The following is a 25881-nucleotide window of genomic DNA, read 5'->3' as shown; positions in this document are numbered from 1 at the left end:
AAGGGGCCCACAGATATCGCTTTTATCTCTATAAGGGTAAAAGGAATGGATAAACTTTGACTCATATGCTTGTTCTACTACTTGTTGAATCATACACAAAGGCACGTTTTATAACATCGATTTACCCAATGCGTTTTTGTGCAATCAATGTATTACCAACTCATAGTCAACAACTCATATCTCTAGGTTTGAAGAAGATAAGATATTATCGTCTCATGATCACTCGTGATAAAATCCATGAAGTGAGTCAAATGAGTGTGGGTTTAATCCAATAATCAGAACTTATGAGCACTCATGAATGTTGCAACAACTCTTGCTATGTCCAATACCTTGGACATCTACAATTCAGCTTCATGACATTCTTGCCTTAATACCTACTTCCAACGTATTATCGAATGTGGATGGTTTGATCAACTTAGTCATTCAGGAAGAACGACCTAGTTATTATGGAAGTCAAAACATGCAAAGTGAAACACAAGAATAATCGAATCCAATATGGTCTCAGAACTTATGAATATAAATATAACACTTTCTATTTATCACCATATTAATTACACATTATTCATTGCATACTGTTTCAAATTTATCAACTTAATACTTGAATTAAAACAATAGTTGTCCCATGCTCCAAGCATGTACACTATGTTTTCTAAACATTAGTCATGCCATACACCAAGTACACACACTATGTTTTTCCAAACATTAGTTATGTCATACACCAAGTATGCACACTAAGGTGGTGTTTGTTTTGGAAGTGGTCAAATGTTTTTTGTCTTTTTCCATGTTTGTGGAAAAAGACGTGGACTAAAAGTATTTTTTTATGTATTCATACAAAAAGCCTTAATGCAAAAAGATTGTTTGTTTTTTTTAATTATAATGAACTAAAACTCAAGAGATCTTGTAATAAAGGAAATCAATTAACCATATTTTCTTTTCTCATAATTCACGTTGGTTTTTAATAAATTGAAAATCTAACCATTTAATAATATTTACAAACAATTTAATAGAATTATAGTATTTTGTAAAAAAATATTAGATAATATGAAAAAGCAACATAAAAAAACAAATTATATTTTTTCTTAATAAGAACTGTATAGTTACACGTTGCCACCCGATTTGCAATAATTTCCATTGTTCAACAACAAAACTGATCTTTGAAATTAATGTTGAAAAAACCAAAGCCCAGATGCTAAAAACTCAACATCTCATACATTGCTAATCTATTAAAATTTATACTTGACTCAAACTTTGCCAATAACAATTTCAAACATATAATGCTTTTTAAAACATTAGATAAACTATATATATTTCGATTCAAACTAGAAGGCCATTTACTCATTAAAGTTGATATTTTTAAAAACATAAAGGATTGTTTCAATGATTGTCTTACAATATTAAAACTAAATTCATAAAACTAACATATTTTTTATGAATTTATTCATTCTACATTTCCCATTAACTGGTCAACAATTTGATCTCGTAGATGAACCATATATTCCCGGTCTCTTGCACTTCCATGTGGTTATACCTCATTCACGTCATCCTTTTCCTCTTCCTCCTCCTCCTCATCATCATCATCATCTTGTACATTGTTGCTTTGAAGTGATATATCGACTTGATTATATTGAGAAAAATATTCATCACTTAATCCCTCTTTTCTTATATAATTATGAAGCGCAAAACATCCAATGACGATGTTTCTTTGTGTAACCAATGGAAATGGCGCCATTTTCTTCAATATAGGTAAATGTGCTTTCAAGACACCAAAAGCACGCTCAATGACATTTCGAAGTTTTGCATGTGAGTGATTAAATTTTTCTTTGTTGGTTAATGCACGTCTTCGATGAAAATCTCCAAGCAAATACCACACATTACGATAAGGAGCCATAAATCCTCGAGTGTGTGTATACGCAACATCACAAAGATAATACTTATTTGTAAATATAAGGAAATAATTAATTTAAAAAACAGTAGAAATATTAAAATGAAAATGTAAACAAAACTGGCAGTGGAAATGGGAATGGTGCATCTCGATCTGCTAAAGCTTCAGATAATATTCTTGAATCATGTGCTATCCCTTCCCACCCAGCCACGACAAACGTAAAAATCATGTTGAAGTCGCATATTGCTAATACATTTTGATAACAATCACCTTTTCCCCTTCCTCTATACAAATGTTGTTTGTCGATAGGGACAATAGCATGTACCAAAGTTCCATCAAGTGCACCAACTCTTCCTCTGAAAATCCTTCGTAACCTCCTATTATGTCCCGGAATGTTTGGATTTGGATTAAAGGAAGTTGGTACCATTATATCCTTTGCGAACATCATCATTTTATCCAATACTTATGAATCGTTTGTTTTGATTGTTGAAATCTATGTTTGATTATTACATAACGTTGATTGTGACCAATCATCATCAAGAACATCGCCATCTTCTCCTCAACCGATATATGTTTACTATCCTTTAACCAACTTTTTACTCTAAAATGTGTGCAAAGCCGAACATAAGAATCACATGACATACGCAAGAGCTCAATGCATTGGTTATTAGTTCCTTGTAATAACTCTAATGTGAATTGATGCCCAGACATTTTTGAGGTATTATCTCGCATTCTTTTCAAACCTCTTCTCCAAAAAAAGCGAAGATACAAATACATAACAATTAGGAGGCACAACTTTTTATCGTAATCCATTGTGAACCTGTTAAACCATCAACACTTGTTAAATCCCAATATGCTAAAGCAAAAAACATAAGCATTTGTATCATATTAAAAGCACACATTTTGTTTCAAATAAGCATATAATCCCAATACTAGCAATATTTGTGTCAAATAAGTACACAATCATTCAAATGATAGCAAAAAACCATAATGTCAAACATAAGTTCAAGAAACACATAATTGTTCAAAATGAAAGAAAAAAACATAAGCATAAAGACTACTTAAACATCCCTAATGTGGTTCCAGTCATCTTTATCCACCCTTTTAAGACCCCAGGTATCGGTGGCAATGTCATCCATGCCTCTCGCATATTCATGGACATTCCAAAAAGGTGAAAAGCTACCAAAAATATAGGATCACTTGGGTCTAATTCAACTAGCTTCAAACTCTCATAACATTCTTCTACTGTTGGTCCTTCCTTGCTATTTACCATATGTTGCAAAGCCTTTTGCATATCAAGACTCAACTCATCAAGACTAACAGTGGTTTTAGAGGCTTTATCCATATCGGTCCTATTGGCCCTATCAGTAGAAGCATTACTGGTTTTAGCCCTTTTATCGGGCCTCTCAGTAGAGGCATTAGTGGTTTTACTCCTTATATCAGGCCTCTCAGTAGAACCACCATGAGCTTTATCACTAGGAGCTCGAGCACTAGTGTCATTGGAAGCGTCATCATCATCATCATCTTCTAGGCCATTAAAAGGGTTGTTATCAACCAGAAGTCTTTGGACACGATGAGAAGAAGATGATGTATATGCGGGTGTAGTTTGAGTAGAGGTCCATTGATGCTACCGCTGGCACTACTTCCATCAAACAAAGACGCACAAAGGTTGGGATAAGGCAATGGGTGTGTCCTTAGTGATCCTGCCTTTGGATGACCCTAAACCATGATGAATAGTAATTATAAGTATTTTGACATCATTATTAAAATTGGACATAAACTAGAAAAATTAAATTGTATAGACACACCTTCTTGAATTTTTCCCATTCTGTGTTCCGTAAGGCAAATGAATTTGTTTGAGCATTGTATAAATTCCCTAACTTGTTTCTCAAATATTTCTACCCTGCGTATTTAGATTTTAGATTATCAAAAGCATTTTTCAATTGTTTTTGTGAAGTATCCATGTCAAACTTTTCTTTTAGAGCTTTCCCTAACATAACCCAATACTCCTTGTGCATGCTACCTCTTTTTCTACCAATTATGTTGACCTCTTCGATACATGTATCTAATAAACATTTTACTTGACTGTTCGACCATTGTAGTTTGTCTCCCATTTAGACAAGTTATATATAATAACATTATAACTTAAGTCCATGAAAGAACCGACTTAAAAAACTAAAAATAAAAAACTTCATGATTCATATCTATGGATTACAACATGTTAGACAAACAACATAAAATAGAAACATTTGATTCAAATGAATCTAAAGCTGATGACAAATAACATGATGTTGATCAAGAAATAAAAGCACTACACTGGAAGCATGTAACAAAATCAACAACATTGAGAAATCAACAACATTGAAAATGCATGCTTTGATGACATCAAATATACTCATTTTCAAGCATAGAGTACAACATTCTAATGCAGTCAAGTCTCATTGTTATGGGAATTGATGTTATTCTGATCGGAATATCATTCATATGTTAAAAGGTATTTACTTATGTCAAATATGTATACTAATTTTCAATCTTAAAAATATATGGTCTACCTATGAAATTCAACACCAAATTCATATCCATCCCATTATTGTAATCCGAAATCAAATGGGTTTTCAGAGTTTCTCAAAATTCTTAACAGTTAATCCCATATTGATTTTGAGATTGAGTTTAAAACCTAAAGGAAGGAAAACTGGAAGTTATTTGAGAAATCAAATAACATTGACGTTTTTAATTGACAAAATGGTGATGAAATTTCACTATTAATGGAGTCTAAAGTGATAATACAAGTTGAGAAGAGGTAAGAAAAGAAAAACGAGACAGGAGATAGAAGAGTCGCATAACAGAAGAGCCAAGAATAACCAAAAACAGAAGGATAAAGAGGAGTTGGAACAACTTCAAATTGGATCTCTATGTTTGAATCAGAAAGGGGTTCAAATTGGATCCTTATGTTTGAATCAGAAAAGGGGTTTGTTGATTGTCAACAACTTCATTATCCACCACATGAACCTCATACTCCACCAGTTCATCTTGTTTATCCACCACTTTTTGATGCAGGGGAGGTGAACCACTGTTCTCGGAGTGTAAATGAAGAGAGTCGTCTTCGTTGTCGAAATCATCATCTGAATCGGTATCGAAATGAAGATAAGACGAATTGGAATTTGAATGTGAATGACGTTGTGCAACTACAAACGGTGAGGTAACAGTTGGAGCCAGAATTCCAAATGAATATCCTTTCTTTTGATCGAGAAGGTTGAGCACTGGAGATGAAAGGTCATCGCCACCGCTTGTAGCGGTGTACTACAGATCAAAAAATGGTGAAGCGAATCGCTGGCAAATTTTAGGGAATGAAAGTAAATGGGCTTCAACGAGAGCAAAATGAATTTAGGGATTTGAAGAGTGATATAAGGAATCTCTGATACTCATGAGTATATTGTCTGTTTGGCACGGGCGCATGCGCGCGCGCGCGAGAGAGAGAGAGAGAGAGAGAGAAAGAGAGAGAGCAACGGGGTGCGGTGGGCCCTTTTCTCTTTTTCTTTTATTTTTAAATTAAAATGCCATTAAAACAAAAATAAAAAAGAAGAAAATAAATTAAAAGGATAAAAATTTAATTTCAAGTTTACCATGACTAAAAACAAGGGAAAAAGAATTTGATTTTAAACATTCTATTAAGTAGAAAAGTTTTTGGATTTCATCGAAAGTTTTTTGAATAACATAAGAATCAATCTTACAGTTTTATGTTTATTTTTTCATAATGACACCGTTCATTGATATAATGAAAATTTATATAATTTTGGTAAATACATTTTCAAAAAAAAAAATATTTACAAAGCAAGTAATTATTTTAAGATAAATGACAAATTAAAGTAGATCCAAAGATCCAATTGGTAACCCAAATCGATGGCCTTAATATAACTTTATAGACTATATAGTAACCGGATGAAAGCTAGGGATTTCTGTTTTACGGCTCAAAGAATGAGGCTGTGAGAGGAAGAAGGGTTTCCAAGGGCGGTTGCCGCCTCTCGACGCCGATGATTTCCATTGTCATTCTTTAAAGCTCCAACAACCCTCTGGTACAGCTTTTGCTGATATATATATATATAGATATAGAGAAATTAAATATCCTCCTATCTTTTCTTCATATTATACTCCTTCCGTCCAAAATTATTGTCCACAAATATGAGGCTATGATGATTAAACGTGATCTGATTCAAAATCGGGACATGATTTGAGATTATCCGCAGCTTGGCAGGGCATATAATCGGAGGACGGCGATTGTGAGAATGCAACCTCTGTATTTGCAGCCATGGCGGTTTAATCTTCTTGTTCCGAAGGTAAAACAGATCTGAGCCTCGTATATTCTTCTTAGACATACACACACTTCAAACTTTGTGAAAAAGGTCGTTGATTCACTGCGTATAATTTTATTAATTCGTTTTTTTTGTTGCATTTTTTAATTCGTTTTTTTTTTTTTTTTTTTTTTTTATCGCTTTTTTCCTCGACTTTAACTGTTTTATGTCAAGACTGTTTTTTGATCTTTTTTTAATTATCTTATTTGATTTTATTGTATTATTTCTGATCACTAAATCACTGATGATTTTATTTGCTTCTATTACGCCGGAATTTTGTCAAACAATTTTAAATCGAAGAAATTCAATCAAAGAAATTGGCATTTGAACTCGAATAATTCAATTTCGTGTCTCCGTTGGTTTGGTATGTAATTTTGTCGATGGGGTTTGCAATTTGAATTTCAATAATCATATACTAAAAAATAGTTTGTGTTAATTTTTTGTTTAACATTTATGTACATACGGACATTGACTTTTTAATCCTTTTTGTAACTACTACTTAAAAAAAAGTTAATTATAATAAAGTTGGGGTGTTCAACACACTACAACATGTTGTATTCAAGTTCCCTTTGATATTTTCTCCTTCCATGCCCTATCCACAACATTAAAGCAATCTTTTACTGATACACTCATTTATTTAATCATGTCCTATGTAACAAACATAACTTTTTGTTGTTATTTTTGATGTTTGTTACAACTTACACGATACATGATTCTAAGTTTATTTTTGAAAGTGAAGATGAGGGCATTAACACCTTTTGACAAAAACAAGTCTTTATCCCATCTTTTTGGGTGGGACAAAAGTATGTACTTGGTAATATCCACTCGAATTCTACCTCAAGCAACATAGCAACACTATCCAAACTGTATAACACTATAACCACTGAAAATTGGAAATAAAATATGGCATACAAGTTTTATATTTTAATGATTACTTCTCCAAACAATGTTGTATCTTTATGAAGTATGAAATTAGTTATTAATGTTCATTTTTATATTAGGTAGGAAAAAAACTGACAGTTTTAATTCAAGGGACGAAAAGGAAAATATTTTTTAAGGGACGAAAAACTTTAAATTTGAAAGAAGGAACAAAATCCAGGACTTTCAATAAAAAGCCTTCTAAAAATTCAACTTCGTTTTTTTTTTTTTTTTTTTTTTTTTTTTCGAAAAAGCCTTCTAACTTGGTCCTTATGTTTTTCCATTTTTTTGATTTAGCCCTTACATCTTTTCATTTTTTTGGATTAAACATTAACTTTATTTTTTTTTTTTCTAAAAAATAACCTTTACATCTTTGTATAAAACCAGAAGATTACCAATGTTTTTTGGATTAAACATTAACTTATTTTTTTTTTCTAAAAAATAACCTTTACATCTTTGTATAAAACCAGAAGATTACCAATAAACATACTAAAAAGTAAAAGATCATACCGAAAAAATGAAACAATGTAAAGGATTTTTCAGGAAAAAATAAAGTTTAATCTGTAAAAAAAAACCCAATAAATATATAGGGTCTTTATGTAATTAACCTTTTTATTTTAGGTTATAAGCTTTCTTTCTTTAGACATTTGCAACACATAACACCAATAATTTGTACTACACCAATATTGACATATGAAAGTTGATGTAACACCAAATTTAATTTTATATTAATAATCTTGTACACAAAAATGATGCAAAAAATGGTATAACATCAAATTTAATAGTATATTAATAATCATGTACCCCAAAATGATGCAAAAAATGGTGTTGGTTCAAGCAAAGTGGTGCAAAAAATGCTATTAGTTTAGTGTTGGGTTTGAGATTCCCTTATAGAATGTTGATAACTTAGTGTATAAAATCAATAATTAACTTTTTTAATATAACTAGATAAATTTTATTTTGTCAAAATTATAGAGATCAAATGCGTTATAACTGAATAAAAGTTAAATATCTCATAAACTGTCAGCTTAGATTCCTCCATTGCCAAACCTTTAAGGGCTTGTAAAACAAGCAGACTGATCTTGTCCATATAAATTATCAATTGTTTATAAAACATATTATTTGGATGTGCGTTCTGAAAGTGACTATTTAATACAAAATAATTATAATCGGTTGTAATAATCAAAGTTGTAATAATCAAATAATCGGTTGTCTACTCACTTTTGTGTAGGGTTGAGCGCGGTGCAGTTCGGTGCGGTTATTAGCCAAAACCTCACCACTAACCGCAAATGCGGTTAATCCATTTTCAAAACCGTATAGTGCGGTTATTTTTGCGGTGCGGTTAGGCGGTTATTTTTGCGGTGCGGTTTTGTTTTTTCTGTGTTGCGGTTATTAACCGCATGGATTTGTTGCGATTAATTTGTGTGGTTTTTAATCCTAGTTTAGAGCTCAAATAGTTTTAAAAGTTCAAACATATTACTTGTAATAATAAAAAAAAACATAAGGTATAAGACAATTAACTATTTAACTTAAACCACAAACAACTAATATCTTAAAAACGTCAAATCATTAGTAATTAACAATAAGTATCTTAAAATTATCTAATTTCATTATTTTCAAAGTTAAACATAAAAAAAACCAACATTTTTGTTTTCTACTATTTTATTTGTCTCTCATTCATGAAACTTGTCTTATTTTTAATATTTAATAAACTAATAATTGATAAAAAAAAATTGTATATAATATATGCGGTGCGGTGCGGTTTTTTTGCGGTTTTTGGAAACTAATAACCGCACCGCACCGCAAATTTGCGGTTTTTGAAAAACAGGAAACCTCACCATCGGTTTTTATTGCGGTTGCGGTTTTTGCGGTTAATTTTAGTTGCGGTGCGGTTTTTGCTCACCCCTACTTTTGTGTGTCCTGGTGTGTGTATAAATTGAATGTCATCATTAAGGTGGTATCATTAAGGTAGTGTTTGTTTTTTGTCCGCAGATCTTTTTGGCCTTTTCAGTCTGCGCGGCGCAGACCACGCACATACATTATCTTTCGTAGACTGTTTGTTTATTTGAAAACTGCAGACCTAAAAATGTTTGTGCGCCCTTTTCTTGGCGCAGATGTGAACCAAAGTCTTTTAACATCTTCAGACATCTTCTAGCCTAAAAAAACACATATACTTTATTTTTATCTTTTTTGAATTTATATTTATTCCAACTTTATTAGTGATAAACAATTTGAAAAAAAAAAGTTACAATACTTAAAAAAAAAAGTTCGACGACACAAACATGATATTTTTGACAAATTTATAAATAAAAATTTATTACAATAATAGTCGTCAAAGTTGAAAAAAAAGTTCGACGACACAAACGTAATATTTTTGACAAATCTATAAATAAAAGTTTATTACAATAATGGTTGTTACAGTTATATATATATATATATATATATATATATATATATATATGAAAAAAATAATAATATATTTTTATATTTTTTGTGCCAAATTTTATAAAACATTATTTAATAAAACATCATCAATTTTTTAGAAAAAATATTTGTGCATGTTTTTAATTGATTTAATTGACAAAATCGAAGTTCATTTTCATTCATTTATATATCAAATTCTTTGATTCCTAATTACAATGTTTAGGCATAACTTTACGACCAAAATTGTTGGTTTTTTTTTTAAATATATACGTTGATTTGTACCATTTTTATTTTCACTTTTTATATAATAATACTAAACGTTGATTTAGATTTGTTAATTATTTATAACAAAGTCATAAATATATTAAAAGATCACTTTGTAGTTTAAAAAAATCAGTTTATTTAAATTTTAGTTTATTTTAGTAGTTTGCAGATGTTAAAAAAACAAACAGTTTTCTAACAGTTTTCTTTTTTCAGACTGTAGATATTTAGTCCACCTCTTTTGTCGATACATTTACCTTAAATGCATCAAAAATTATAAATTTACCACTTTTTTTTAATGAAAACAAACATATCAAGAATTATCTACTAAAAAGTTAACACCCTGAAATATATAGCTCACACTATAATGATGATATAAATCAGGTACATAAGCCCACTAGGTAGCTAACAAATGACAAGACAAAATAGCAGAAATATCATACTTCTTTGGAGTGGAGAATTCTTTTACAACCTAATCGCTTAGATCACTTCTTGTGATCTCAAATCATGTGGCATCCCTAATTTTAAGAAGAAAAGTCAATAAATAGCTTATATAATATTACAATTATCGAATGTTGCTTGAACTCATCATCATTATACTTGTGAGCGAGAAACATGTATTGAGCTCCACCCAATTTCTCAATGTTGCCAGCCATCCTTTCTGTGCACCTAGGACTAGAAAATATTAAAATAATAATAATAATAATTTCCTTGAGCAAATATTGCATGGAAATAAATATTCTTTATTTCCATAATCTCTATGAACTTGTTTTATAATGTTGTGTGTGCTACATGGGCCAGGACTGTATAAGTTTTTAAAGGCTACTCTCAAAAGGACGAGGGCATTCACGTCTTTTCTCCTAAAGGATAAAACATCTTTTGTATCCTATGAATTGTAAGAAGTTAATAGTTAGCAATAGAATACTTGTCATAAGAATGTTCCCTTCAAAGTGAACAATGAAATATTGTATATGTTTTATCTGAGTGATAACCACAATGATACACCCCGTGAAGATGAACATTATGTAGCATTAAGTCCTTTGCACTCATAAATTATTCATCTTATAGCACATGTTTATGCTACAACATTTCTTTTTTATAAAATCATAAAATTTACCAGAAATTCAAGAATTACACAAAATGGCCAAAATACTCTTTTGATTTAAACTCTTTTATTACGACATTACTTAATTTCTAACACATTCACCTATATATTTTATACTATTAATATATCTTAGATTATAATTTACTAAAAACAAAACGAGTGTCACAACACTGTTATAACTTAAAGTACATTGCTATGTCACGACGTGAGTATGTTAATATCGCGACGCGATGAAGAGTCGTGACAGTAGGGGACATGCGGTGTGAGAATAGACACGTGGTGAGGAAATGAGCTACATGGCTGATTTTGAGGTGCTACACATGGTCGGGGCCTGATTATGTTAATGTCGCAACTCGGATTACGTAATCAGTCTTGTATAAATAGTTGAAACAGTGCTTTGGCTGAACAAATTTAGAATTGTTGAACAACAATTATAGCGTTGAGACAGAGGCCGTGAGACCGATTAATGAGGGTACGACTGTCATACGAGCTAAAATATCCTCTTGATTCGTTGATACGTAATTATACTTACGTAGCATATTATAAAGGGTTGTTAGACCCCAAGTATGTTATAAAGGTCGTGGTATGGTGTTGTTACAACTTAGTGACCAATTTTTAATTAATGAATTTATAGTGAACATCTTAATCTATTTGGTTAAGGGTTGTAAACCCTAATTTATCATAATTGTCGATTAGGCTAACGGCTTATGGGGTTAAGTCATCTAGCGGTTATATATGGGAACTTGACTGGTTTGTTAATGAATGGTGATCGAGTTTAGTTGGGAATCAGGTAACTGATCATTGTGGTTGATAATGGTGAGTTTAGGTAAGTTCTAATGAATTTGATATATTGTCTGAATAGGTCTGGACAAATGATGAGTTGGAAATCAGAGCAAAGCTTGATGCCAAAATCATATTTAGGCCCCACTGATTGACCAGGTGAGTAATCGCATCCTTCTTCTAGATATATGTTATTCATATGTGTGTTTATTATTGTATTGCATGATAATTTCAATATTATGATTATTATGAAATCTTACGTTTGGGTTTGGAACTTGTAAGGTTATGTATGGTTGAGAGTTGTGGTGAACCGAAATGGTTGAATATTATAGTGGGTTATTGTTATGTGAAACAATGAGATGGTTCAACTAAATTATAGATAAGTTATATTATATTGATTAAACGATAAATCTAGTTGTAGTGGTTATGAGTAGTAGAATGTCGGCGAAGTTGTTAATGGCTATGCGAAATAAAGAAGTTATATAGTGGAGTATTGTTGTGCAATATATATACAGATTATTTAGTTGATGATCATTGAACTATATGAAAGGGGTTTCCTATTCTATTATATGTGAAATTGTATGTCTGTTGTAAGGTAGGACGTTGGTGTACCGTTTTGTGGAAAACATGTGTTAGACTAGAGTGATATAGTTTTGTTAGCAATAAGGCAGTATGATGAGGTTGTATGCCTCCGATGGGATGTTGGTAAGAACGATATCGTGTTGTGAGTCTGCATGCCTGATATTGGTGGAAGCATTGTTGGTCGTAATACCATCTTTGAGAAATAAAAGTCAATGACAGCCTTGGTAGCCGTAATGTTATACTTGTATGTTAGTATCGATTATGATGTTAGCATTAGTGGTCATAATGTTATACTTATATGTTTGTACCAGATTATGATGTTAGCCTTAGTGGCCATAATATCATCATTGAACTAATTCTATACTTGTATGTTGTTTTGGGGTATGGTGGTAGCCTTGGTGGCCGTAATATCATCGTAGATGAATGGCAAATCAATGACAACCTTGGTGACTGTAATGATATACTTTATATGTTGTTAACGAATTAAGATGGTAGCCTTGGTGGCTGTAACATTGATAGAACTGCAAGTCAATAACAACCTTGGTGGTCGTAATGCTATACTTGTATGTAAATAAGGTGTTACTATACGTACCCCCAACACTAACTGTATCATCCAAACCCCCAATATCAATCACATCACAAAGAGTATTGTTTTTTTGGTCCTTTTTTTTGTTTTTTGTTTATTATTATCATTATTATTATTATTATTAATTTTTTTCATATATATATATATATATATATATATATATATATATATATATATATTTTGTTGTACAAATAGTTATTCAGATTTATACGGTCTTTCGAATTTCTACAATCATTTGAATAATTGACAAACATTCAAATAAATGAAAGATGTTAAAATCATTATTAATATTAATTTTTATTTTCAATAATAATGAAAATTAGTTAATAATTGATAGACGTTCTAAACTTTAGGGACCATTTATATAAAATTAGTTAATAAGTAAGACCGGACGGACTGGCTATGCAGGGAAGGGGCGGGACCGATCCCGCACCTGTGCACACCGCACCGTGGGTGCGGGAAAGGAACCGCGGAAATGGACCGGGGGGAGAGAGTCCCGCTCTCTCTCTCTCTCTCTCTCTCTCTCTCTCTTCCAACTATTGGCTGCAATTTTTTTTTCTTTTTTAAACTCAAACAACTATATAGCCGTTAACACACACACACACACACACACACACATATATATATATATATATATATATATATATATATCTTTTTTCCTTTCCTTTTCTTAATCTATAAATACTCACACATTCTATCATTTTTTAAACCATAATCTATATTTCTCTATATTTCTTTCTTAAAAATATTACTCAAAATGTCATCATCTTCATCATCCGATTCGACGGCAGTAGAGGAGACTAAGTTTATCGGTTCCGTCATGGCGAAAACGGTTGCATACTATCAAAACCGACTTGGTGAAACATCACGTCCACGACCTAACCTAAGAATGCCGCCGTTACGTAGAAATCACGAAGCCGGACACGATCGTCTTATAGAAGATTATTTTACAGATGACGCCGTCTACGCTGTAAAATTTCGACGTCGGTTCCGGATGAGAAATGAACTATTTTTACGTATTGTTGGCGATTTGGAATGCCGTTTTCCATATTTCCAATGGAAAATGGATGCAAGGGGAAAAAAGGTTTCTCTCCCATTCAAAAATGCACGGCTTCAATTCGTCAGCTAGCATACGGCATGGGCGCAGACAAATGGGACGAGTATTTTAGAATGTCAGAGCGTACCGTGAGGGACTATGTGTACAAGTTCTGCAAAGCGACCTGTTTGGTTTACGGGCAACGATATTTGCGCAAACCAACTATCAACGATATCCACCAATTGTATACGGTACATGAAGGCAAACATGGATTCCCTGGAATGCTAGGTAGTATCGATTGCATGCATTGGAGTTGGGCATTATGCCCCAACGCATGGCGTGGTCAGTACATGAGAGGCGACCACAAAGAGCCGACGATTATTCTAGAGGCTATCGCATCACATGATCTTTGGATATGACATGCATTCTTTGGTCCAGCTGGTGCAAACAATGACGTTAACGTGCTAGACCAGTCGCCTGTATTCAACGATATCTACCTTGGAAAGTCACACGATGTACCTTTTCAAGCAAATGGGGTAGCATATAAGCATGAATACTCTCTTACTGACGGTATATATCCTCCTTTGTCTGTTTTTGTGAAATCGTTTACATGTCCTAACGACCCGAAAAGGAAAAAGTTTAAAGAGGCGCAAGAGTCAGCTAGAAAGGATGTGGAGTGAGCATTTGGTGTACTTAAGAGACGTTGGCAAGTACTAACGGATGGGGCAAGGTTATATGAGGTGAAAAGGTTACGACACGTAATGTATGCATGTATCATATTGCATAATATGATTCTTGAAGACGAAGGAAGAGCGATATGCCGATATAATGAAAATGAAGTTTTGCCAAATGTCGAAGGAGTAGCCGTTGGTACACAAGAGTATAGGGTGAACAGAAGAGAAGTACACAATCGCGATCTTCATCAGGCCCTTCGTGCTGATTTGGTGGAGCACATTTATATGGCTCATGTTCAGCCCCCGCAAGAGTTATCTTACGATGATGATTTGTTTGACGAATCAGACGAGGATTCTGATATGTTCGTCGAGAGTGAAGATTCCGACGACGAGAGTGACGCTGGGGAGAATGATGCAGATGATGTAGGCGAGGATGAAGACGATGATTCCGAGTGACGTATCTAGGTTTAAATAATATTAGGATATTAATTAATAATTTTTACTATGTTGTAGTTTGTTTGATTTTTTTTTTTGGGTTTTTTTTTTCTACTTATTTAAATTTTAGGGTTAATGTAATTTTTATTTTACTTAATGAAATGCTTTTTATTTTTAATTAAATTTTATGTTTGATATTAATTTTAAAATTATAAAAAATAAATAAAAAAAAAAGTGAGGGAAGGGTTTTCCTCCCACTCCTTGGCTTTTAGGTGAGGGAAAGGAGAGTGAGGAAGGAAGGCCCACCAAAAGTGAGGGAACCATCCCTCCCACTCCTTCTAGTCTAAGTATCCTACTACATTTTTCATAATTGTATCACAACTTTCGATGCAAATTATTTACAAAAAAAATCATTTAGTAAAAGAAAAAAAGTTATATTAGAAAACTATAGAGAAAACCTTGTATATTGCGTATATATGGATCGGGCGCTCAACTTAATATTTATGTTCCTCATAATAAGTATAATGCACCTCACTATTATAATACTCAAAATTATTTGTATATGTGATGGTTAATAAAAACAAATTTTGTTTTATTATATTATTTATATTATTACTATTTATAATATTTTTAATAATAATAATAAATCAAATAAGTTAAATAATATTAATAAAAAATTAATTAAAAAAGTTATTTACAAAAGAAAGTAGTTATTTTAAGGACAAAACTGCAAAATTGGTACCTGTGGTATTTAAAAAACTTTGGATAGGTTCCAAAAAGTTTCCAACTTGCATTGATGGTCCAAAATCAAGGTTTTTTGGTTTTGGTCCTGAAAATATTGAAATGTCCATTTTACCCTTATTATTTCTTTTTTACCATTTTTTATTGTGTTTAGTATTTAAAAAATAAAAAAATAATAAAAAATAAAAAAAATATCACCCTACCCCTCTAACTCCACCCACCGTACCCCCCCTCTCCCTCTCTATCTCTCTCGTCAGCAACCAATAACACTCACATTTATTTGTTCTTTCTACATTCAAGAACACCATTGTATCTTCTTCGCTCACGTCCTCTCTCGAATCCGACTCAGGCACGGATTTGCTTTGTAATTGGTTGTACGATACCTTCCTCTCTTCCGATCCACACCTTTGCCTTGTCGTCCTCACGTTCATTTATTTCGCACTGGGAAACAAAGAAGACGCATAAAAACCATTACTATTTCACCATCGCTGGAAACCCTAGCTCTGCAATTTCGAAGATAACCTCCATGGTAGGCAACGCTACAAAGCCTATATCTCAACAAAACCTTGAAAACGAAATGAAAATTGAAGGCAAGATATCGATTTCTCAACAAAACTTTGTCTCTGTTTACCTCCACCTCGATTCAGGAACATCAATGGCCAAATATACAACACTATCATCTTCTTGAAATCTCCAACCCATTTTTTTAATCGATTTTTGATCTGAAAGGGTTGAACGTCTGAAATCGAGTTTTGAACCAAATTCTATTCGTCGGGGCAACTCTATGGGAGAAGATGAAATCTAAAGTTGAGTTACAGAGCAAAATCGGAGTCCCAAGAACACGCAGATCTAACATCGGAGGTCCAAAAAAAGGGATTTTTTTGGAAGTGTCCCGGAGTCCACGCTGAGGAATCTCTTTGTGCAAATTCGCAAAACTCCACCGTCACTTTGGCTTTTTAAGCTCTGAACGTGAAGATTAGGTGGCGGGGGCTTTAGTGGTCCGGAATCCAAGGAGTGATTTGAAGAATTTCGAGTTCTTTCCCATTTTGAAATGTGGTTAATAGTGGTGTATTGAGAGTAGTTCCGACAAGTAGTTTGTTGGGGAATGCAGCTTACTGAGAGAGAAACCGATCTGTGTTTTTGTGTGTGCGTGAGAGAGAGAGAGAGAGTGTGTGTGTGTGTGTGTGTGAGAGAGAACTTATTTTTTATTTTTTATTTTTAATTATTTAAATACCAAAGTAAATAAAGAAAATAGAAAAAAGAAACGAAAAGAGCAAAATCGACTTTTCAAGTGTCTCAATGACCAAAAACCCAGAAAAACTTTGATTTTGGACTTTCGATACAAGTTGGGAATTTTTTGGACCCTATCCAAAGTTTTATGACCAATCTTACAGTTTTGTCTATTTTAAGATAGGGAAAATGACTTGTATGGGTAACAAAGTATTAGACTTGTACAAAAAATACCATTGAACTTTTTTTTGTACACATATCACCAATCAACTATAGCTTTTGTACACATATGACTATTAAACTTCACATTTGTTCAAAAAATACCATTATATTACCGATAATAATAGGTCATTAGCCACGTAGCATGCCACGTGGCATGCCATGTGGCTGCTGACGTGGATTTTACTGTTTATTATATACACATTATACCATTAAACTATTTTTTGTACACATTATACCATTAAACTGCTTTTTGTACACATTTTACCATTAAAATTTTTTTGTACACATTTTACCATTAATGTTATATAAGACAAAACTGCAAATTTAGTCCTTGTGGTTTGCAATAAACTTTGGATAGGGTCCAAAAAGTTTCTGACTTGCATGAAAGGTCCAAAATCAAAACTTTTCTATGGTTTTGGTCCAAATAAATATGAAAATACCATTTTACCCTTATTATTTCTTTTTTACATTTTTTATTTATTTCAGAATTTAAATAATTATTAAAAAATAAAAAGTAAAACTACACCCCTATCCTTCTCCATCGTACCCTTCCCCTTTCTCTTTCCTTTTTTACTCTCTCTCTCTCTCTCTCTCTCTCTCTCTCTCTCTCTCTCTCTTCTATCTCATTCTTCCTCCTGACATTTCACCTGCAATTTCTAGATGAACAAACCAGACCATATCCATCATCACCCACCTCCAGCAACCTTGCCAATCTCTAGCCACCTCTCCCATTGTCGGCATCCATCGCCCACTCGACCCCACCTAAACCGACCGTAGCCTCTCTATCTCTCTAGATTTCTGGGAATGAACATAAAAATTCATATGAAATCATTTCTGGTTCTGAGTACCAAATACTATTCTGTAATCTCGCCATTCTTGACCCTATTTAATGGAACCCACAAATCAGCTTGTCTCCCCAGTGCTATGTCCTAATCACCAACAACCAACGTCCCTAAATTTGAAACTCTAGCCCTTCTCAACATATCCAAGAAATCAGAATCATCAGAAAACTCGATTTCTCAAGAACCAACCTGCAGCAACAACAACAACAAAATCCTTTGAAAACTCCCACTTGAAATGATTCAATGACGACATCGATTCAGTCTCCTTTGGTTCAGAGTAAGATGAGAAGTAGATATGAGGGATGGGAGGCGGGTGTTGACTTCGATTTCAGTTTCAGAAAGAGGCATAAAAAGCTTTTTGATTTGGATCTTATGGGGGGAAAATTTTCCAGAATGAAACCTACACATACACACATACATAAATCAATTGTAGATTGGATTTTGTGGGTTTTCTTTTGTGATAGAGATTGTCATGTGTATGTACGTTCATCAGAAATTGGTGGAGTAACCAGTGAAATGAGATAGAAAGAGTCAAAGAGAGAGAGATAGGGTGATAGAGAGAGAGAGTGTGTACGGTTGGGGTGGGGGTGGAAAATTCTTTTTTTTTTTTTTTAAATCAGTATAGCATTAAAATACTTATAGAAAAAGGAAAAAAGAAATCAAAATGGCATATTTGTCATTTTAAGTTTTTTTGGACCAAATACCCAGAAAAACCTTGATTTTGGACATTCCATGCAATTTGAAAACTTTTTGGACCCTATCCAAAGTTTTTTGAATACCACATGGACCAAATTTGTAGTTTTGTCGTTATATAATTTATTGAAAAAAATATCATTTCAAAAAATACATATCATTACATAAAAGTAGGTTTCCCATCACCTGATGTTGATTTTACTGATTTTCTAAATTTTAGTAAACTTATCATTATAAGTCATTTTCCTATCGGTAAACAACGACATAATTTCAATGCACTTTTTTAATCATCAACCATAATCAAGAAGATGGGGGATTATAATAAGGTAACATGTAGAAAATGTTTCATGAGTTTATGTAATGCCCCAATTCTGGTATGCTATTTAATTTTGTTTTAGTCAAATATTTTTTTAAGAGGAACTTAGCGAGTCAGTAGCCCGACTCGTCGAGTAGAGATGGGTTCCCGAGCACGTGTAGTTAGGCAACTCGACGAGTCCATATTCGGGACTCGGCGAGTCCGCCAGTCTGGAAGAAACCCTAAATCCGCGGGTTTGTACCCTATTTAAACAACTTTTGGGCATCCATTAGCCCCCTCACCCACAGAAAAGCCTCACACGAAAACCCTAGCCTCCCTTATCATTTTGGTGTGATTTTCCTCACTTTGTGAAGTTGTGATTCATTGGTGAATTAGAAGAAGAGAAGAGAAGAGGAGGAATCAAGGGAGAAGCAAGTAGATCTGAGTTCTTGGTGGTATCACAGTCTTCATTGAGGTATTAGCCCCAAACCCTTATCCTTCTTCAAGTAGATCTCATAAGTAGCTTGTTTTTGCCATTTTGGCTTAATAGTGTTATGGATAGCATGTGGTGTCGAATAGCCTTCGGATCTACCAAGATTGGAGATCTAGAAGCTCATATATATTGCCTTTATGGAACCATTTTGCATGAGGACCCTAGATCTACCCCTTTTAGTGCATTTTGAGCCTTTAAACCTTTATGGATGCCTATGTACACGTAAAGTTGGAAACTTTACGTGTTAATCAAGCCTTAGGAACCTAGATCTATAAGTTGGATGCACTGGATTCGAGCAGAATCGACTGTATAGAAGTTGCATGCAACCGACTCGGCAAGTCGTTCTTCGGACTCGGCGAGTCGAGTCGCGAGTCCCTGATGTTTCTCTTTGTGAGTTATGCTGAGTGGAACCAGTGGGTTGTAGATGGACTCAGTGAGTCGGAGATCAGAATCATTCATGGAGAGACTCGGCGAGTCAATGCCCTGACTCGGCGAGTCTAAGACAATCTTCATATCTCAAGAACAGACTCGGCGAGTTGTTCATACAACTCGGCGAGTCACAGCCAGAGTGTTCATATGATGAAGGAGAACTCGACGATTTGTTCATAGAACTCGGCGAGTCAGATGCAGATTGACTGAATGTTAGTATTGAAAAGGAACTCGTCGAGTTTATGCCCAACTCGACGAGTAGTAGCGGGCAAGATTGAGAGATGAGAATAGGGACTCGACGAGTTGGCGGCCCAACTCGACGAGTCAGGTCAACTGTATGTTGACTTAGACCAGAGGGTTGACTTTGACTAGGGGTAAAATAGTCATTTTACCCTCAGTATGGTTATCAGTAATTGATTGAGTGTACTTATGGAAATTGTAGTCGGGATGAAACCGGAGCCGCAACAGACAGATTCCAGAGCAGTTCATTCAGCAGCTAGACTATGAGGTGGGTCTTCCTTCCAGAAGGAACGGGTCTACGACCACAATGTCGGCCCGTTTAGTTAGCAGTAGTTCCGTACCTCGGTTCGATACAGTAGTTAGATTGCTTGATGTCTTTGTGATTCAAGCATGTTTTGTGTTATGTGTTCCGGACCCTGGTCCGATGTAGTATGCCGTATATGTGTTCATGCTAGTTGATATGTTTATGCAATGTTATGTTCAGTCAGTTCTGGACTTCGGTCCGATGCAGTTAGTTCCGGACTTCGGTCTGACGCAGTTTCCGGACTTCGGTCCGATGCAGAGGGCAAGGCCCTGTTAGTTCCGGACTTCGATCCGATGTAGTTTCCGGGCTTCGGTCTGATGCAGTGGGCAGGGCCCTGGTTAGTTCCGTACTTCGGTCCGGTTCAGTTTCCGGACTTCGGTCCAATACAGTGGGCAAGGCCCAGTATGTGTTACATGTTATTGTATGGTATGTGGTAGTTTGGGGGAGCTCACTAAGCTTCATGCTTGCAGTTTTCAGTTTTGGTTTCAGGTACTTCCGCAAGTAAAGGGAAGAGCTCGGGATGATGGCATCGCACACACCACAGCTACAGTTCTTGTCCTGGGAGTTGATTAGTTTTTCATTGATATGATTTGATACAGTTTTCTTGTGATACTTTGTTATGGTTTTGGATACATTGACTCATGGGTTTTATTTTATGGTATTGATCTAATGATTTTAGTAATGATTAAACAAAAAATTTTGGGTCGTATTTTGGGTCGTTACAAGTTGGTATCAGAGCCTTGGTTTGAGGGATTCGGGCACACTTTCGAGTGTGTCTGAACTCAAACTAAGGAATTGGTATAGGAATTTTTAAAAAAAGAAAAATCAGTTTTTGTAAAAAGGGAGTTTTGAGAAAAGAAAAGAGTTTTAGAAAAAGTGAAAAGAATTTTTAGAAAGAAAAGAACTTTGAAAAGAGAAAAGTGTTGGATTAGTGTCTAAGGCTGTAACTATATTTGGTAAGTACTTGACCCGGTTGTGCATGGTCCTTTTGGGTTGCTTTCACCATAGCAACTTGACAGGATGATTTGTTAAGAGAGAAGAAATATTATTGTTAATATATTATGAGAATAATATATTAAAGGAATAATAATTTTATTTGATTAATATAAGTCATATATTAATTTAGAATTAATTTGGTGACTTAAAGAGGTTAATTGAATAAAGGGGCATAAACTGTCAAATGTGTGATAGTTGTGTTTTGGGCTATGTATCCTTATAGATAATGGGGTGGACGAAATTTTGGGTTTGGGAACCTTAAATTCGTCCAAGCCTAAAATCTAGAAGGATCTTGGATTGCTTAGGGCCTAAGTTATTCAATTAGGGTTAAAGGTGAAACCCTAGTATCCCATAGTATAAATAGATCCCTAGGGTGAGGGAAATCGGCACTCATGCAAGGCAAGGAACCCTAGGGCCAATTTCTCACCCTCCTCCCTCTCTCTCAAATCATCTTCTTGCTAGTTGGTGTTTGTAAGCCATTAAAGGAGTGACAATTGTGACTCTAAGCTCCAAGAAGAAGAAGTATCAAGCAAGTAATCCAAGGTATTATTCTAGAACTTAATTCATATGATTAGAATCAATTGTTTACCTTAGATCTAGTATTGAAAGTATTGGATAGAATGCATGCTCAATTAGAGAAACCTAGATCCAAGCAATTAGGGTTTGCATGTGCACATAGGAAAGTTCTTATGGATCAAACCCATCAAAAAGGGTGTTGTGCATGCGACCAGCCGAGCTCAAGTAAGTACTCCCAAATTACCCATACAAGTTTATGTTATGATTATCAATTTCAGTTACAGTAGAACAACATGCTAGAATAGGACTAAGGATCTAGGAGGATGCCTTATGTACCTGCTATATGTGTTTCAGCTTTATGAGAATTGCATGCTAGTATTGATTAGACAGCAGTAGGATAGCCTGTTTAGGTTATGCCTGATAGTATGAGCTTAGCATTATATGCCAGTACAGTTTCTCGTTATGAGGATAAAATTGCTTGAGTAGTTTCCTGTGTCCAAATGCTACTTGCTATGTGCTTTGTGGTACTCCGAGTAATGGGAGTTAGCCGTTAGGTGAATACATCACATCACATGTGACCAGGGTTGAATAATCTCAGAGTGCTGGATTTGGACCTACTGCGCAACTCTCGTTTGAGTCTAACCATTGTAGGGACGAGTCTTTTACTTGAAGGATTATCCAAGCCTCATCATATGTGACGGTATTCAGGTGGCGACTAATTGGCATTACAAGGAGGCCTTCAGCGGCTGAGGACTGGTTTGGGTCGAGTCAAAGGTTTCTCTAGGGAAAGCCTAGGATGAGAGTAGTAGAGATCATCAGGAGTAGTAGTGGCTTGGTGGAGTCGAGGCGGTCCTTGAGGAGAGTACGGATAGATGTGGAAGGTAGTAGGGGCCCATACTACTGGAAGCAGAGGATCCGTACTTAAATCGAGGAAGGTTGAGATGAGACCGGAAGGCCTGTAGTAGTAGTGATCCCTCGAGATATATCAGTGTTTCTGACGTTTATCGTTATGTGTTTCCAGAATGGTGGTTTTACGCTCTAGACCAGCAGTTCAGGTGCTGGGGTGGGATCAAGACCAGGCTCGGTGGCCGGGCAGTTGGATGAGCAGACTAGGGAGTTTTTCACTTCAGAGGTGACCCGTATCATTCTTGAGCAGACACCAATGATTTTCGGTTCGATCAAGGAGGGTATACTAGAGTTGATGGAGGAGAAGCTAGGCACATTTCATGCTGAGGTGGCGGCCATGATGGGGTCACGCACGCTTACGTTCAGAGAGTTCTGGGCTTGTGGAGCTCCAGATTATCATGGGGTACGGGACCCCATATCGAGTACTAGATGGTTGGCTGATGTGGCCAACGCTTTCCGCACGAGCAGATGTCCCGAGGGGGGAAAGGTCAGATTGGCGTCCTGTCTTCTGAAGGACAGGGCACGGGATTGGTGGGAGGAGATCAGACATGTCATCGGGGATGACACAACTTTGGATGCCATGACCTGGGCTGACTTTACTACCAGGTTCAGGGCTGAGTTTGCATCGGTTATTGAGGTGTAGCAGATAGCCAGGGAGTTTCAGGACCTCACCCAGACGACAGAGACAGTGGCGGAGATTACCGCCAAGTTCAGGGAGAGGGCACTTCTCGTTCCTCAGTACGCAACTGATGAGGAAATGAAGAAGGCTCGTTATCATGAGATGTTGCGAAGTGATATCCGCCAGTTTGTGAGTCGGTCCAGCTGTAAAACGATGGATGACATGATTGTTAGGGCGAGAGAGAGAGAGAGAGAGAGAGAGATTGACCTTGAGATGGAGAGAAAAAGGAAATCGGAGGCGGCTTCGGGTCCAGGGAGTTCGGGCAAAAAGCCCAAGGTTTCAGATCACAGATCCAGGAGTCAGCAGAGCCACGGTCGGTGGGCAAGTGTGGGAGATTGCACAACAGGGCGTGCAAGGCAGGGAGTTCCAGCTGCTACAAGTGCGGTCGAACTAGGCATATGAGCAGAGATTGTACAGCCACTACTACCGCCATTGCGGCAACAGATCTGATTTGCTTCCAGTGCAATCAGAGGGGACATAAAAAAGTCCCAGTGTCCGAGTTTAGCTGTTGCAGGAAAGGTGTCAGCACCTGCTCTTGCTACTTTGAGGATTACAGACGACCGTTAGGGCCGGGGTGAGACGCTGGTGGCGAAGAGAATGGGCTTTTCAGTTGACCGCAGAGGAGGCGCGAGCAACTCCTGATGTGGTTACATGTATGTATTTTTCCCTTATCTCTGCTTTTATTATTGATTGTTACTTATGGCTATATGTTTTGTATAGGGTCGTTCTCAGTGAACGACATTCCAGCTATAGTATTGTTCGATTCGGGGGCTACCCGATCGTTTGTTTCACTTGCGCTTAGCAAGAGGTTTAGTAGAGCTCCGGGGGAGCTGTATTTTCCACTTAAGGTTGAGATAGCAGATGACAGGACCGTCAGGGTCGCGAGAGTACACAGAGGATGTTCTCTACAGTTATTTGATAAGCAGTTTTCAATGGACTTGGTCCCTATTCCCATGCGAGGGAATAAAGTCATAGTAGGCATGGATTGGCTGAGCCCCAATGGGGCGGTGATAGATTGTGAGCTGCAGTTAATGAGGGTTCGCACCCCCAGTGGGGGAGAGTTAGTGATTCAGGGCGAGAGGCCACATCACGGACCAGTTCTGTGTTCAGCAGCGAGAGCGAGGCGCTATTTCCAGCAGGGTTGCGCCGGTTATATTGCATATGTCGTAGATGCCCGGGAGAAGGGCAAGACGGCGGTTAATGATGTTCCGGTAGTGCGAGACTACCTGGATGTATTGTTGGATAAGGTGTCTAAGTCCATAACTTATTTGGTATATACTTGACCCGACCGGCATGGTCCATTTGGGTTGCATCTCATCCAAACTATTATGGATAATTTTATGAGAGTTATACACATATGTTTATTAATATATTATGAGTTATAATATATTAATATGAAGTTACGTTATTTAATTAGTTTTAGTCTTAAATTAATTATGGATTAATTTAGAGATTAAAAGGAATACTAATTAAATTATGGGCTATTTGTTTTTTATAGTGTGGGCTAATACTCATTTGTTAATGGGCTAGGCTTATGTGGAAGTCCATGGATGATCCATGGAGCTTTTAACCCATGGATCCTTGGAATAGGAAAAGACGTGGGTTATTAGGGTTTCACCCTAACCATGCATACTATATAAGCATGCTTATGGAGCATGAAAGATAGCCTAAGATAGCCTAAGAGAAAGCTAGTGTTCTAGTGTGTGTGTGCATGTGTGTGGCCGAAAATACAAGAGTGTGTATACTCTCTCAAAGTTTTCCAAGAGTTTGTGGTGTTTGTGATTCCATTTGAGGCATTCACACTATTGGTGCTTGGCCCTCAAACTCCTAAGAACCCAACACAACAAAAAGGTATGTAATCTCTTCTAACTCTTTTATGTTGAAATGTTCCCCATGCCATGTTAGATAGGTTATAAACCTTGGAAAATTATTATTTTGCATGTATTTAGACAAACATAGATCCAAGGTTTATTAGGGTTGCATGCACACTTAGGAAGTGTTAGATTGCTCAAAACCCAACAGTGGTATCAGAGCCTAGGCTTGCTTGTTTGATACTTGATGCAAAATAGTGAAAAAAGTCGAAATCGTTGCTGTCTGCATGCTAGACTCGCCGAGTCCATTGGGGGGACTCGCCGAGTCCAAGGCAAACTTCAACCTACTCGACGAGTCCGTTCGTGCACTCGGCGAGTAGGATCGAAAGAATGCAGAATCTCGATTTTTGCTGCTGGAAATGGACTGGAAACATTACCCTAAATTGTTTTGG

General features: G+C 35.7%; 2 protein-coding genes and 1 long non-coding RNA gene across 3 annotated transcripts; 2 read left to right on the top strand and 1 right to left on the bottom strand.

The window, feature by feature from the left end:
- Positions 1–1522: 1522 nt before the first annotated feature.
- LOC128127270 (uncharacterized) lies at positions 1523–2309 on the bottom strand. Its single transcript, XM_052765718.1, has 2 exons — positions 2004–2309; positions 1523–1930 (listed from the first exon to the last, which is right to left on the bottom strand). The coding sequence occupies exons 1-2, from the start codon at positions 2307–2309 to the stop codon at positions 1523–1525; spliced, it is 714 nt and encodes a 237-aa protein (XP_052621678.1).
- A 3410-nt stretch (positions 2310–5719) lies between these two features.
- LOC111881658 (uncharacterized) lies at positions 5720–8683 on the top strand. The gene is made up of 2 exons (XR_006184778.2): positions 5720–6216; positions 8381–8683. It is a non-coding gene; the product is annotated as an uncharacterized LOC111881658 (long non-coding RNA).
- Positions 8684–13644: 4961 nt separating this feature from the next.
- LOC128127269 (uncharacterized) lies at positions 13645–14603 on the top strand. Its single transcript, XM_052765717.1, has 3 exons — positions 13645–13857; positions 13962–14265; positions 14362–14603. Exons 1-3 carry the CDS (start codon positions 13645–13647, stop codon positions 14601–14603), a joined length of 759 nt encoding a protein of 252 aa, XP_052621677.1.
- The last annotated feature ends 11278 nt before the right edge of the window (positions 14604–25881 follow it).

Source organism: Lactuca sativa, chromosome 7 (assembly GCF_002870075.4).
Source record: "Lactuca sativa cultivar Salinas chromosome 7, Lsat_Salinas_v11, whole genome shotgun sequence".
Classification (NCBI taxonomy): domain Eukaryota; kingdom Viridiplantae; phylum Streptophyta; class Magnoliopsida; order Asterales; family Asteraceae; genus Lactuca; species Lactuca sativa.
Note: the sequence above shows the minus strand (reverse complement) of the source record. Positions and strands in the feature narration are given on the sequence as shown.